Here is a 15,121-nt window from a genome sequence, read left to right on the forward strand (position 1 = left end):
TTTTTTCCCTCAAGACCGCTTTGGCTATTCAGGATCTTTTGTGTCTCCATAAAAATTTTAAGATTCTTTGTTCTAGTTCTGTAAAAAATGCCATTGGTAATTTGATAGGGATTGCATTGAATCTGTAGATTGCTTTGGGTAGTATAGTCATTTTCACAATAATCGTTCTTCCAATCCAAGAACATGGTATATCTCTCCGTCTGTTGGTATCATCTTTAATTTCTTTCATCAGTGTCTTATAGTTTTCTGCATACAGGTCTTTTGTCTCCCTAAGTAGTTTTATTCCTAGGTATTTTATTCTTTTTGTTGCAGTGGTAAATGGGAGTGTTTCCTTAATTTCTCTTTCAGATTTTTCATCATTAGTGTATGGGAATGCAAGAGATTTCTGTGCGTTAATTTTGTATCCTGCAACTTTGCCAAATTCATTCATTAGCTCTAGTAGTTTTCTGGTGGCATCTTTAGGATTCTCTATGTATAGTATTATGTCATCTGCAAACAGTGAGTTTTACTTCTTCTTTTCCAATTTGTATTCCTTTTATTTCTTTTTCTTCTCTGATTGTCGTGGCTAGGACTTCCAAAACTATGTTGAATAATAGTGGTGAGTGTGGACATCCTTGTCTTGTTCCTGATCTTAGAGGAAATGCTTTCAGTTTTTCACCATTGAGAACGATGTTTGCTGTGGGTTTGTCATATATAGCCTTTATTATGTCGAGGTAGGTTCCCTCTATGACCACTTTCTGGAGAGATTTTATTGTAAGTGGGTGTTGAATTTTGTCAAAAGCTTTTTCTGAATCTATTGAGATGATCATATAGTTTTTCTCCTTCAATTTGTTAATATGGTGTATCACATTGATTGATTTGCATATATTGAAGAATCCTTGCATCCCTGGGATAAATCCCACTTGATCGTGGTGTATGATCCTTTTAATGTGTTGGTGGATTCTGCTTGCTAGTACTTTGTTGAGGATTTGTGCATCTGTATTCATCAGTGATATTGGTCTGTAATTTTCTTTTCTGTGGTATCTTTGTCCGGTTTTGGTATCAGGGTGATGGTGCCCTCATAGAATGAGTTTGGAGTGTTCCTTCTTCTGCAACTTTTTGGAAGAGTTTGAGAAGGATGGATGTTAGCTCTTCTCTAAATGTCTGATAGAACTCACCTGTGAAGCCATCTGGTCCTGGACCTTTGTTTGTTGGAAGATTTTTTTTTTTATCATTTTTATTGGAGTATACTTGCTTTACAATAGTGTGTTAGTTTCTGCTTCATAACAAAGTGAATCAGTTATACATATACATATATCCCCATATCTCTTCCCTCTTGCATCTCCCTCCCTCCCACCCTCCCTAACCTACAAAGCACTGAGCTGATCTCCCTGTGCTATGCGGCTGCTTCCCACTAGCTATCTATTTTACATTTGGTAGTGTATGTATGTCCTTGCCACTCTCTCACTTTGTCCCAGCTTACCCTTCCCCCTCCCCATATCCTCAAGTCCATTCTCTAGTAGGTCTGTCTTTATTCCTGTCTTTCCCCTAGCTTCTTCATGACTTTTTTTTTCTTAGATTCTATATATATGTGTTAGCATACGGTATTTGTTTTACTCTTTCTGACTTACTTCACTCTGTATGGCAGACTCTAGGTCCATCCACCTCACTACAAATAACTCAATTTCGTTTCTTTTTATGGCTGAGTAATATTCCATTGTATATATGTGCCACATCTTCTTTATCCATTCATCTGTCGATGGACACTTAGGTTGCTTCCATGTCCTGGCTATTGTAAACAGAGATGCAATAAATATTGTGGTACATGACTTTTTGAATTATGGTTTGTTGGAAGACTTTTAATCACAGTTTCAACTTCATTACTTGTGATTGGTCCGTTCATATTTTCTATTTCTTCCTGGTTCAGTATTAGAAGGTTATACTTTTCTAAGAATTTGTCCATTTCTTCCAGGTTGTCCATTTTATTGGCATAGAGTTGCTTGTAGTAGTGTCTTATGATGCTTTGTATTTCTGTGGTGTCTGTTGTAACTTCTCCTTTTTCATTTCTAATTGTAATGATTTGAGTACTCTCCCTCTTTTTCTTGATGAGTCTGGCTAATGGCTTATCAATTTTGTTTATCTTCTCAAAGAACCAGCTTTTAGGTTTATTGATCTTTGCTATTGTTTTCTTTGTTTCTATTTCATTTATTTCTGCTCTGATCTTTATGATTTCTTTCCTTCTACTAACTTTGGGTTTTGTTTGTTCTTCTTTCTCTAGGTCTTTTAGGTGTAAGGTTAGATTGTTTATTTGAGGTGTTTGTTGTTTCCTGAGGTAGGATTGTATTGCTATAAACTTCCCTCTTAGAACTGCTTTTGCTGCATCCCATGGGCTTTGGATCATCGTGTTTTCATTGTCATTTGTCTCGAGGTATTTTTTTATTTCCTCTTGATTTCTTCAGTGATCTCTTAGTTATTTAGTACAGCAGTGTTTAGCCTCGATGTGTTTTGTGTTTTTTTACTTTTTTTCCCTGTAATTGATTTCTAATCTCATAGTGTTGTGGTCAGAAAAGATGCTTGATATGATTTCAATTTTCTTAAATTTACTGAGGTTTGATTTGTGACACAAGATGTGATCTATCCTGGGGAATGTTCTGTGTGCACTTGAGAAGAAAGTGTAATCTGCTGTTTTTGGATGGAATGTCCTATAAATATCAATTAAATCTATCTGGTCTATTGTGTCATTTGAAGCTTGTGTTTCGGGGCTTCCCTGGTGGCACAGTGGTTGAGAGTCCGCCTGCTGATGTAGGGGGGACACGGGTTCATGCCCCGGTCCGGGAAGATCCCACATGCCATGGAGTGGCTAGGCCCGTGAGCCATGGCCGCTGAGCCTGCGCGTCTGGAGCCTGTGCTCCGCAACGGGAGAGGCCACAACAGTGAGAGGCCCGCGTACAGCAAAAAAAAAAAAAAAAAAAAAAAAAAGCTTCTGTTTCCTTATTAATTTTCTGTTTGGATGATCTGTTCATTGGTGTAAGTGAGCTGTTAAAGTCCCCCACTATTATTATGTTACTGTTGATTTCCTCTTTTAGAGCTGTTAACAGTTGCCTTATGTATTGAGGTGCTCCTATGTTGGGTGCATATATATTTATAATTGTTATATCTTCTTGGATTGATCCCTTGATCATTATGTAGTGTCCTTCCTTCTCTTGTAACATTCTTTATTTTAAAGTCTGTTTTATCTGATATGAGTATTGCTACTCCAGCTTTCTTTTGATTTCCATTTTCATGGAATATCTTTTTCCATCCCCTCACTCTCAGTCCGTATGTGTCCCTAGGTCTGAAGTGGATCTTCTTGTAGACAGCACATATATGGGTCTTGTTTTTGTATCCATTCAGCGAGCCTGTGTCTTTTGGTTGGAGCATTTAATCCATTCATGTTTAAGGTAATTATCAATATGTATGTTCCTATTACCATTTTCTTAATTGTTCTGGGTTTGTTTTTGTAGATTCTTTTCTTCTCTTGTGTTTCCCACTTAGAGAAGTTCCTTTAGTGTTTGTTGTAGAGCTGGTTTGGCGGCGCTGAATTCTCTTAGCTTTTGCTTGTCTGTAAAGCTTTTGATTTCTTCATCGAATATGAATAAGAGCCTTGCTGGGTAGAGTAATCTTGGTTGTAGGTTCTTCCCTTTCATCACTTTAATTATATCATGCCACTCCCTTCTGGCTTGTAGAGTTTCTGCTGAGAAATCAGCTGTTAACCTTATGGGAGTTCCCTTGTATGTTATTTGTCGTTTTTCCCTTGCTGCTTTCAATAATTTTTCTTTGTCTTAATTTTTGTCAGTTTGATTACTATGTGTCTCAGCGTGTTTCTCCTTGGGTTTATCCTGCCTGGGACTCTCTGCGCTTCCTGGACTTGGGTGGCTATTTCCTTTCCCATGTTAGGGAAGTTTTCGACTATAATCTCTTCCAATATTTTCTTGGGTCCTTTCTCTCTCTCTTTTCCTTCTGGGACCCCTATGATGGGAATGTTGTTGCGTTTAATGTTGTCCCAGAGGTCTCTTAGGCTGTCTTCATGTCTTTTCATTCTTTTTCTTTATTCTGTTCCACAGCAGTGAATTCCACCATTCTGTCTTCCAGGTCACTTATTCGTTCTTCTGCCTCAGTTTCTCCTATTGATTCCTTCTAGTGTATTTTTCATTTCAGTTATTGTATTGTTTGTCTCTGTTTGTTTGTTCTTTAATTCTTCTAGGTCTTTGTTAAACATTTCTTGCATCTTCTCGATCTTTGCCTCCATTCTTTTTCTGAGGTCCTGGATCATCTTCCCTATCATTATTCTGAATTCTTTTTCTGGAAGGTTGCCTATCTCCACTTCATTTAGTTGTTTTTCTGGGGTGTTATCTTGTTCCTTCATCTGGTACATAGTCCTCTGCCTTTTCATCTTGTCTATCTTTCTGTGAATGTGGTTTTTGTTCCACAGGCTGCAGGACTATAGTTCTTCTTGCTTCTGCTGTCTGCCTTCTGGTGGATTAGGCTATCTAAGAGGCTTGTGCAAGTTTCCCTGATGGGAGGGACTCGATCATGACCATCTTTATTAAGAACTGTATTACAGTTAATTTTAGGTACAACTGTGGCCCATCAGTTGTCGTTTACCTGATACTAACATTGCCTCTTGTGCTCTTCTGCATCTGTTTATCTTCCTGACCTGAGTTATAGAGGAATCGAACCTACAGGCCACCCCCTGGATCCACCCGACTCCAGTGTCACCTTGGCAGGTCACCTCATCTCTCTGAACCTCTGTTTTCTCACCTGTAAAATGGGCGAACAATAGCTCCTCCCTAGTGAGGGGACTGTGAGAGCGCTGAGACCAGTGCCTGGCACAAAGCAAAACTCACAAGGGCAGAACCGGTATCCAGGGATGCTGCACTGCATCTGGGCACAGCACTCAAGCTTTAAAACGAAAGTTCTCTGTTAAAAACAGGGCACATCTTGGGACTTCCCTGGCGGTCCAGTGGTTAGGACTTTGCCTTGCAATGCAGGGTGTACAGGTTCGTTCCCTGGTCAGGGAGCTAAGATCCCACATGCCTCGTGGCCAAAAAACCAATACATGAAACAAAAGCAGTATATTGTAACAAATTCAATAAGGACTTTAAAAATGTTCCCCATCAAAAAAAAATTCTTAAAAAAAAAACAATATGGGTTCAATCCCTGGTCAGGGAACTAAGATCCTGCCTGCTGCTTGGCATGGCCAAAGAAAAAACAAAAATGAAAACAAAAAACATTAAAAACAAACAAACAACAACAACAAAAAAACAGGGCATATCTTGAGCCAATGCCACAAGGATTTTCGCCAGCCCTGGAAACTAGGGGTGCCCTCTCAGGGTGGAACGCTCCCTCCAACAGAAAAAAATCCCACTAAGGTCCTCCTGGGGCCTGGGCTATGTCTCTGATGGGGCCGTCACGTGCAAGCCAGAATGTGCCCAGAGGCCCAGAGAGGCAGTGGAAACACCACAAGCTTCTGATCCTACAGGGACCCCATCTATCCCAGAGCACCTCCCAGGGCCTGGCATATCCACTTTTATGAAAGAGGATGTCAAAGGTCAGAGACACCCAGTCATTTGCCCTAAGTAGTTCTGCTTTACCAAACCCTAGGACTGGGAGCTTAAAGGTTTATTTCCCACTTTGTGGAGCAATGAGATCTCACTTGGCTACCATCCCCCACATTCTCCCTCTACTCCTGCGCAATACAGGAAACTGCCGCTGCTCCAGGCGCTTCTGCTGGACACTTGTCCCATCTGTCTGTGGGAGGAGCCCCCCACACCATGACAGGCATGACCTGCTCCCATGATGGGTCCTCCCTATCCGCTGGGCAAACGGCCTTGGACCTGCATTTAGGGACCCCAGAAGCCCTCAGGATGAAAACCCCAGCTTGGGGTCTCCTCACCTTGTAATGAGCCAGCTGGAGGGACAGCTGCACGAAGGCGTCCGGGCTGGTTCTGCATTTCTTGATCAGCCCTTTACCGAAAGCACTGAACAGAAAAGAACAGAAATCCACGTCGCTGGCCAGGAGGTTCGCGCTGCTCAGGGAAGTCTCTATGACTTCCTGACACTTGGGAAAAAAGGAGAAAAGCTTTCACTTAATGGGAGGGAAGATACTGACACATACTCTGAAGAATAGAGCAAGCGGGCTTTCGGCACAGCTGACAGACTTGCTGCTTGGAAATACACACGTCACTTTTTCTTCTCGGCTTTCCCCAACCTTTCTAACTTAAGAGCTGCAATGGGTCAGCAACATGGCAACCCCGCTGCCCTTGAAGAGCAGTGGGGTGGCCCAAGCAGGAGGAACTCCTGGCTCCCAGTGGGACCCCAAAGGGCATTTCAAAGTGTCACAGGTTCTGTTTCGTGAGATCCACTCTTGTTATATGCTGGCCATTGAGGAACTAGTTTTAAAAAGGAAATGGACTGGGACTTCCCTGGTGGTCCAGTGGTTAAGACTCCGCACTTTCACTGCAGGCGGCATGGGTTCGATCCGTGCTGGGGAACTAAGATCCTGCATGCCCAACAAAGATCCCATGTGCCGCAACTAAGACCCGGCGCAGCCAAAAAAAATAAATATATAAAAAAAAAAGATCCTGCACGCCATGCGGTGTGGCCAAAAAATTAGAAAAATAAAGTAAAAAGGAAAGGGACTGTGGTCGAGTCGTACAACGGGAATGAGCCCGCAACCGTGAAGTCACATGGAGGAATCTTAAACGACTACCACTAAGTGAAAGAAGCCGATCTGAAATGGGTACACACTGTACGATTCCAGTTATGAAATTCGGGGAAAGGCAAAATGATGGAGACAGTGAAAAGACCACTGGTTGCTGGGAGTGAGGCAGGAGAGAGGGATGAATAGACAGAGGAAAGGTTTTTTAGGGCAGTGACACTGCTCTGTATGATACTATGATGTCATTACACCTTTGTCCACACCACAGATGCACAACACCAAGAGTGAACCCTGGGGAGTTTCCTGGTGGCCTAGTGGCTAGGATTCTGGGCTCTCACTGCCAGGGCCTCGGTTCAATCCCTGGTCGAGGACTGAGATCCTGCAAGCCACACGGCACGGACAGAGGGAAAAAAATAGTGAGCCTTGACGTGAACTACGGACTCTAGTGATACTGACTTGTCAGTGCAGCTTCTTCGACTGTTACAGACGCACCAAGTGGCAGGGGACTTTGGTAGCAGGGGAGGTTGTGATGTTTGAGGGCAGCGAGAGCGTAGGGACTCTCTGAACCTTCCACTCAACTTTGCTGTGAACCTGAAACTGCTTTAAAAAATAAAGTCCATCAAAAAAATTTTTTTTTAATAAACGGTAAGTGACTTGGTTAGCTAAAAGGACCCTCAACCACACACTTCAGCAGAGGTTACATCTCTCTGAGGAACACACATCAGCCCCAGGGAGGCAGACTGGACAAAAAAGTGCAGATGGGCAAGACTGCAGGACTAGATGCAATATTTTCCACATCAAAATGACTTCTTGGGGGCTTCCCTGGTGGTGCAGTGGTTGAGAGTCCGCCTGCCAATGCAGGGGACACGGGTTCGTGCCCCGGTCCGGGAAGATCCCACATGGCACGGAGCGGCTGGGCCCGTGAGCCATGGCCGCTGAGCCTGCGCGTCCGGAGCCTGTGCTCCGCAACGGGAGAGGCCACAACAGTGAGAGGCCCGGGTACCGCAAAAAAAAAAAAAAAAAATAATGACTTCTTGGGGCTTCCCTGGCGGTCTGGTGGTTAAGACTCCGTGCTCCCACTGCAGGGGGTGTGGGTTCAATCCCTGGTTGGGGGATCAAGATCCCGCATGCTGCACGGCACGGCCAAAAAAAGAAAAAAAAAGAGAAACACTTCACAGGCCCCAGGAATTCCTGCTTGGCTTGGGTAAGCTAGGATTTGGTATTTCCAACCCTTAAATTCCTTCCGGAAATGGCTTCCACTGAGCGAACTGCATTGGAGAACACTTAGAGGAACAAAAATGACAAACTAGTGATTTAGAGTATTCCAACTCCAAAGCAAGTGATTTTGGTTTTCACTTTTTCATTGTGATGTCTAGCTAAGTCTGAGCTGGAATTTTCACTGACAATCTTAGCCAAATGCTTTAAATGAAAGAAGAAATATTTACTGGGGCTTCCCAGGCAACTGGAGCTGTAGCAACTCCGAGGTCCCAGTAAGAAACCCCCAGGCAGACAGATTTCCATCTCGGGGGTCTTCAACTGACCTCGTGAACACTTAGGAAGGACAGCTGGAAAAGTCGACTGTTACAGTTTAAACTCGTTTCCCACCCAAGATAATTAACAAGTGCCTGATCACTGGGACTTACTTCCTGCGGGATGTCCCACTGTAGCCGGGTGGGGTATGGGATGTTTGAGTTGGTGTCCCCTTTACAGTGTCCATCCTCTGCATAACCCAGCTGGAAGCTGTCCGTGGCCAGTACGTACTGTTGAAAATAAAAAGATACATCTGTGAAGAAAGAGCTCATCACAGCTAATAGCGTTACACAAAAGTTATCTGACCTCCCAAAGTAGACAAACCCGCGTTCTTTCTAGAGATAACATCAAGACTTAACCATAGGGCTTCCCTGGTGGCGCAGTGGTTAAGAATCCGCCTGCCAATGCAGGGGACACGGGTTCGAGCCCTGGTCCGGGAAGATCCCACACACCGTGGAGCAACTAAGCCCATGCACCACTACTGAGCCTGCGCTCTAGAGCCCACACGCCACAACCACTGAGCCCATGTGCCACAACCACTGAAGCCTGCACTCCTAGAGACTGTGCTCCGCAACAAGAGAACCCACCACAATGAGAAGCCTGCGCACCGCAATGAAGAGTAGCCCCCACTCTCGCCACAACTAGAGAAAAGCTTGCGCGCGGCAATGAAGACCCAATGCCAGCCAAAAATTTAAAAAATACATAAATAAATAAATTTATTTTAAAAAAAAAGACTTAACCATAGCTACTTGCTTACAGTCTGCTGTGCATCTGACATCCTCTGCACAGCCACCTAATGAGATATTCTTACCTCCATTTCAGGGGCAAGAAAAATGGACCTGGAGAGGTTCAACAGCGTTTGGACAGGTAAAGAGCACAGCCAGGATGTGAGCAGAGCGTCTGACGCACAGAAAGCAGCTCAGAGCCTGCTTCGAGGTCCCAGGCTGTGCGCTAGAGCCCTCTGGGTGCTACCCCACTGGATATTTACACTAGCCTGTAAAGTACTATCATTCCCGCTTGTATAAATGAGAAAGCAGCCTCAGAGAGGTGAAGAGTCTGTCCCAGTTCACACTCCTCAGGGAGCCAGGGTGTGGGCCCAGGTGTGGATGTTTCCTGTGCACTGGCAGGTAAACCTAAGTCAGCTTATTCAACGGTATCTACAGAGCGCCTACTATGGGTCAGCAATGCTTCTGAGCACCCGTGATAGGACAGTGAACAAAACAGACAAGGATGTCTGCCCTTCTACAAAAGGTTAAAGGTGGCCATGACCTAGCAATTTGGCTCCTAGGTATGTACTCAAAAGAAATGAAAATAGGGAATTCCCTGGCAGTCCAGTGGTTAGGACTCTGCGCTCTCACTGCTGAGGGCCTGGGTTCAATCCCTGGCCAGGGAACTAAGATCCCACAAGCCACGCAGTGCGGCAAAAAAAAAAAAAAAAAAAAGAAAGAAAAGAAAAAGAAAACATATGTTCACATAAAACTTGTATGCTAATGTTCACAGAAGCATTATTTATAGTAGTCAAAAAGGGCTTCCCTGGTGGCACAGTGGCTGAGAGCCCGCCTGCCGATGCAGGGGACACGGGTTCGTGCCCCGATCCGGGAAGATCCCACATGCCGCGGAGCGGCTGGGCCCGTGAGCCATGGCCGCTGAGCCTGCGCGTCCAGAGCCTGTGCTCCGCAGCGGGAGAGGCCACAACAGTGAGAGGCCTGTGTACCGCAAAAAAAAAAAAGTGAAACGAATCCAGATGTCCACTGAGTGATGAATTAACAACATGCGGTCTAATCATACGAAGGAACACTATTCAGCCATAAAAAGGAATGAAATACCGTTAACAGTACAATGTAGATGAACCTTGAAAACATTAGCCAGACACACAAGGCTGCGTACTGTGTGTTTCCGTTTCTATGAAATGGCCAGAACAGTCAAACTGACAGAGACAGAAAGGAACTTAGTGGTTACCCAGGGCTGCGGCAAGAGGCTGAGGGTGGGGAGTTTCCTCAGGGGGGTGATAAAAACGTCCTGGAATTAGTGGCAATGGATAGACAACCACCTCGTAATGTACAAAAGCCACTGAACTGTTTGCTTTAAGAGGGTGAATTCATGGTATGGGAATTACATCCAATAAAACAGTAACAGAAATATTTTAAAAAAGGAATCTCTGCACTGGGGGAGCTTACATTCCAGTGGGGGAAGCAAAACAAACAAACAAAAAACAACTCAAGGGACTTCCCTGGTGGTCCAGTGGGCGCTCCCAATGCAGGGGGCCCCGGTTTGATCCCTGGTGGGGGAACTAGATCCCGCATGCATGCCACAACTAAGAAGTCCATATGCTGCAAGGAAGTTCCCACGTGCTGCAACTAAGACCCGGCGCAGCCAAAATAAATAATAAAATTTACAATATTTTTTAAAAATTTAAAAAAACAACCCAAGGTCAGATGGTGATACTGTCAAATGGTGAGGGGGGCAGGGGGGTTCCAGGATGAGGGAGCATGGAGCGGGGCCACATGCATGTGCGGCCGGCATCCTGCAGAGCTGGGCAGGTGAGGGAGCCCAGCCTATCTGTGTCTGCACTGTGTCAGAGCCCCTAAAGAGTCCAACACAATTACACATCAGGAACACACCGACAGCCAACAGGATTCAGCCTGGACCAGATTTGTTTTTAGCTGGCATGGGTGGCGTCCTTGTACTGGCCCCTTAACTGGCTCTGGCGTGGGCCTCCACGACAAGACAGTGGGTCAGTTCCCATCCGTGCGGGGAGCAACTGAGCTCCTGTCTGACCCCTGGAGTCACAGGCCATTCTGTCTACTGGGCAGTTAACAGTTAAACACTGCCACTTCCAACTGGTCACCCTGGTCTGCGACTAAATCCCTTTACCTTATCTTATCCAGAGTACTGAAAAAATAAGCCTGGCCTTGTCAGCATCCAGTAGATTTCTCTGTTTGGTAAATGTACCCTACGTAGTCCAGACTGCCTAGGATTCAGAGTCTTTTCCCGTTTACCAAGAAACAGCTCTTATGCACTTATTACTGGGAGAGTCCTTGGAACAGGGTGTAACAGACCTAGATCATTATCCTGTGCCAACAGACTTAAACGGTCTTGTTGTGGTGTCCGGTGGTGCCGAAGGGGGGCTGATCTTTGCTTGATTTGCAGCTGAAAGGGTCTCTAAGCCTTTGTCGGCAGAAGCAAAGACCAGGGTGGTGATGAGCCTTACGGATACCCGGTTGTTCTTATCATGGATAAATGTCTTAGGACCACGCTGCTGTTGTCTTAGACTGGAGCATTTTTTTCCCCTTTTTAAAGGTTTTCCCACATAGAAAACCTCCCCTGGCTGAAAGAACGGCAGGTTAGGTTTTGCTGAGACCCTAACCACAGGGAAGACAGTCAAGTAAAGTGGGAAAGACCCAGCAGGAGCTCCCCTGTGGATGTCATCACAAGTGCACTACACGATCTGATTTCAGGGACAAGACCCGGGCTCTACGCCCTGGGCGGGACAGTGAGGCGATCGGCCTGCGGTCACGGTCACGGGCGTGTGTCTCCCACATGGGCAGTGACAGTGAGTCACTGTGTTCCACTCCATTTATTAGGGCGGCGGCAACATAAAGATTGCAGAAATATTGTGTTCACTGTGACTCTCAAAGGGGCTTATCTCTTCAACAAAGTCACCTCAAGTCTGGTCAAAGGGGATGATACACAATTTGAGTTGAGTCCACTGTTTTTTGTTGTTGTTGTATTTATTTATTTATTTTTAAAGACACCCAATTTATTTTAATGTTTATTTATTTAGGCTGCGTGGGTCTTAGTTGTGGCATGCGGGATCTTTAGTTGCGGCATGCGGTATCTAGTTCCCCGACCAGGGATCGAATCTGGGCCCCCTGCATTGGGAGCATGGAGTCTTAGCCACTGGACCACCAGGGAAGTCCCTTGTTTTTTTTTTTTTAATTGAAGTATAGTTGATTTCCAATATTATGTCAGTTTCAGGTGTACAGCAAAATGATTCCCTCTTATGTATATATTTTCAGATTATAGGTTATTTCAAGATATTGAATGTAGTTCTCTGTGTTATACTGTCAGTCAAACTGACAGAGACAGAAAGGAACTTAGTGGTTACCCAGGGCTGCGGCAAGAGGCTGAGGGTGGGGAGTTTCCTTGTTGTTTATCTATTGGATTGGCCAAAAAGTTTGTTCGGGTTCCCTGACCAGGAACTGAACCCGGGCCCTCAGCAGTGAGAGCACAGAGTCCTAACCACTGGACCGCCAGGGAATTCTCTGTTTCTGTTTTGTATATAGATTCATGTGTATTATTTTTTAGATTCCACATATAAATGATATCGTATAGTACTTGTCTTTCTCTGTCAAGTCCACTGTTGACAGGCCTAGAATTTAGCAATTTCCTTACAAAAGAACCTGACAGGCGAATTCAGAAAACAAAACCTTCACTCAGCTTTTCATGCCAAACATGACACAGGTCAAACAGCTCAGACACAAATGAATTTTAAAACAGTTTAAAAGTGGCAGGGCCAATATGCACTGTATTTTATTTTATTTTATTTTATTTTATTTTTTTTTGCGGTACGCGGGCCTCTCACTGTTGTGGCCTCTCCTGCTGCAGAGCACAGGCTTCGGACGCGCAGGCTCAGCGGCCATGGCTCACGGGCCCAGCCGCCCCGCGGCATGCGGGATCCTCCCAGACCGGGGCACGAACCCGTGTCCCCCTGCATCGGCAGGCGGACTCCCAACCACCGCGCCACCAGGGAAGCCCCGCACTGTATTTTAAAATGTTAGGTGGGGGACTTCCCTCGTGGTCCAGTGGTTAAGACTCCACGCTTCCACTGCAGGGGGCACGGGTTCGATCCCTGGTCAGGGAACTAAGATCCCACATGCCGCACGGCACAGCCAAAAGAATAAAAATAAAATATTAGGTGGAGGGACAGGATGACAAGGATTTGGTGGGTTTTCTTAGAACTTGGTAATTCTAAGAATTAAGTGAAGTTGTAAAAGGCACGCTGCATTTTTATAAACCAAGATTTTTAATACCCTTGCCTTTATTTGGCCTAACGCTCGGCAGATAGGAAAATCTAGAAAACACAGCAAAGAAGGGGTGGTTTATTTCAAAATAACTGAGCTTCAGTTCCACCCTGATGTCACTGCGTTGGAGCTGAGGCCATCTCACTATTTTAGCTCCATCACGACATGACATTAAATGTTTCCATTTAAGGAACCTCAGCCGTAGGGAATGAAGACAGGAATGACTTCCGTTACTGTTTTAACTTTACATTCGGTGCCGACACCCGCTGAAAACACTTATTATGACCAGACAGATACTATGAAGTTAAAAATTCAGAAATTCCAACAGCAATTTCCACACTCAGGTTAAACCTGCAGACACTCACCTCCCAAAGGTGACCGATGATGGGGGCATCGGCCCAGGAGTGCTCTGCGTTTATGCCCATTTTGCCGTTTTTGAAGATGACAAATGTGATCGATTTATCAAACCACCTACACGAAACAAAAATGTTTATGTGACTTACATGTTTACAAAGACAAAAATAAACCCAAACGATGTATTTGTTTTCCTCTGGATGGGCTCGCTGACTTGGCACCCGCAGGGGTGAACGGGTCTCTGCAGGTGACAATAAAAGCAGATAAGACGCTGAGATATGCATTCAGGTACCGGACAGCAGGAGAACAGGGCGTTATCATTGTAACAAAAAAGGATGCACAAGGCAACTGCGGAGAAGTAGGAGGCTGCAAAGTCGTCCCTCGGTATCTGCCGGGGGGTTGGTCATAGGACCTGCTGCCGATAACAAAAACCTGAGGATGCTCCAGCCCCACACAGTTGGCCCTTCGTATCCGCAGGCTCCACAACCGAGGCTCTTAAACAACGGTCCACGGTCTGTAGTTAGCTGAACCTGCGGATACGGAAGACCAACTGTGCCTGCCGCACCCCTCCCCCACCCCAGCCAATCCTCACCCCCAACCTGATGGGCAGGCAGGACCTCACTTTACAGACAAGGCAAAGGAGCCTCCAGGAGGTGGAAGAGCCTCACCACAATCACACGCTCGGTGAGCAAAGCCAGAGCCGACATCCAGGTCAGACCCCGGGTACCACCTTCCCCCACCTGGTTCCAGGTGACCCACAGCCACTCCTCACGAGCAACTCCAAGTGGAGGTGTCGTGCACAGAGAGGGGAAGGACCTCAAAGCTGCTGCTTAAGCTGTGTGTGTGTAACAGTTTTGGTGGCAAGAAGAGAGTTACCAGTCATATTTTCACGCTAGCCTTATTCCTTAAGCGCGTAGATACATACTTGCGGCTGGGTGTCAGCCACGTGTGACATTTCTTCCAAGTCCACAGGCAAACCACTGTGTTTCAGAAGGTAAGCATGATACCTGTCGGAACACCTGCCGTGCAGCAGAGACTTGGCGTAGCTATCCATCGACGTAACCGGGTCTTCCTCCCTATACCCTTGTTCTGTTTCGTCCAAGGTCACGAAGAACGCGGCTTTTTCCACTGCATCCAGAGACTGCTTGTTCTTCCCATGTCCAAAATAGGCCTGGCGACACCTGGCCCAGGGGACTCTGTAGCGAGGATTAAATACAATTAAACCTGCAGCAGGGACTTCCCTGGTGGCACAGTGGTTAAGAATCCACCTGCCAGCGCAGGGGACACGGGTTTGAGCCCTGGTCCGGGAAGATCCCCCATGCCGCGGAGCAACTAAGCCCGTGTGCCACAACTACTGAGCCTGCGCTCTAGGGCCCTTGTGCCACAACTACTGAGCCCATAAGCCGCAACTACTGAAACCCGCGTGCCACAACTATAGAAGCCCGCGCGCCTAGAGCCCGCGCACCGCAACGAAGAGCAGCCCCCGCTCGCCACAACTAGAGAAAGTCCTTGCGCAGCAACGAAGACCCATTGC

The 15,121-nt window shown here is 45.9% G+C and overlaps 1 protein-coding gene across 1 annotated transcript in view; it reads right to left on the reverse strand.

Moving 5' to 3' along the window:
• CPT1A (carnitine palmitoyltransferase 1A) overlaps positions 1 to 15,121 on the reverse strand; it is a 63,720-nt gene that overhangs the window by 14,283 nt on the left and 34,316 nt on the right. Inside the window, exons 11-14 of the mRNA XM_082845394.1 lie at positions 14,595 to 14,783; positions 13,599 to 13,704; positions 8,323 to 8,439; positions 5,915 to 6,079 (exon numbers count right to left, since the gene is read on the reverse strand). Coding sequence (XP_082701520.1) covers positions 5,915 to 6,079; positions 8,323 to 8,439; positions 13,599 to 13,704; positions 14,595 to 14,783 — 577 coding nt within the window. The remainder of the gene's footprint in view (positions 1 to 5,914; positions 6,080 to 8,322; positions 8,440 to 13,598; positions 13,705 to 14,594; positions 14,784 to 15,121) is intronic.

Source organism: Leucopleurus acutus, assembly GCF_964270905.1.
Source record: "Leucopleurus acutus genome assembly, chromosome: 8".
Taxonomy (NCBI): domain Eukaryota; kingdom Metazoa; phylum Chordata; class Mammalia; order Artiodactyla; family Delphinidae; genus Leucopleurus; species Leucopleurus acutus.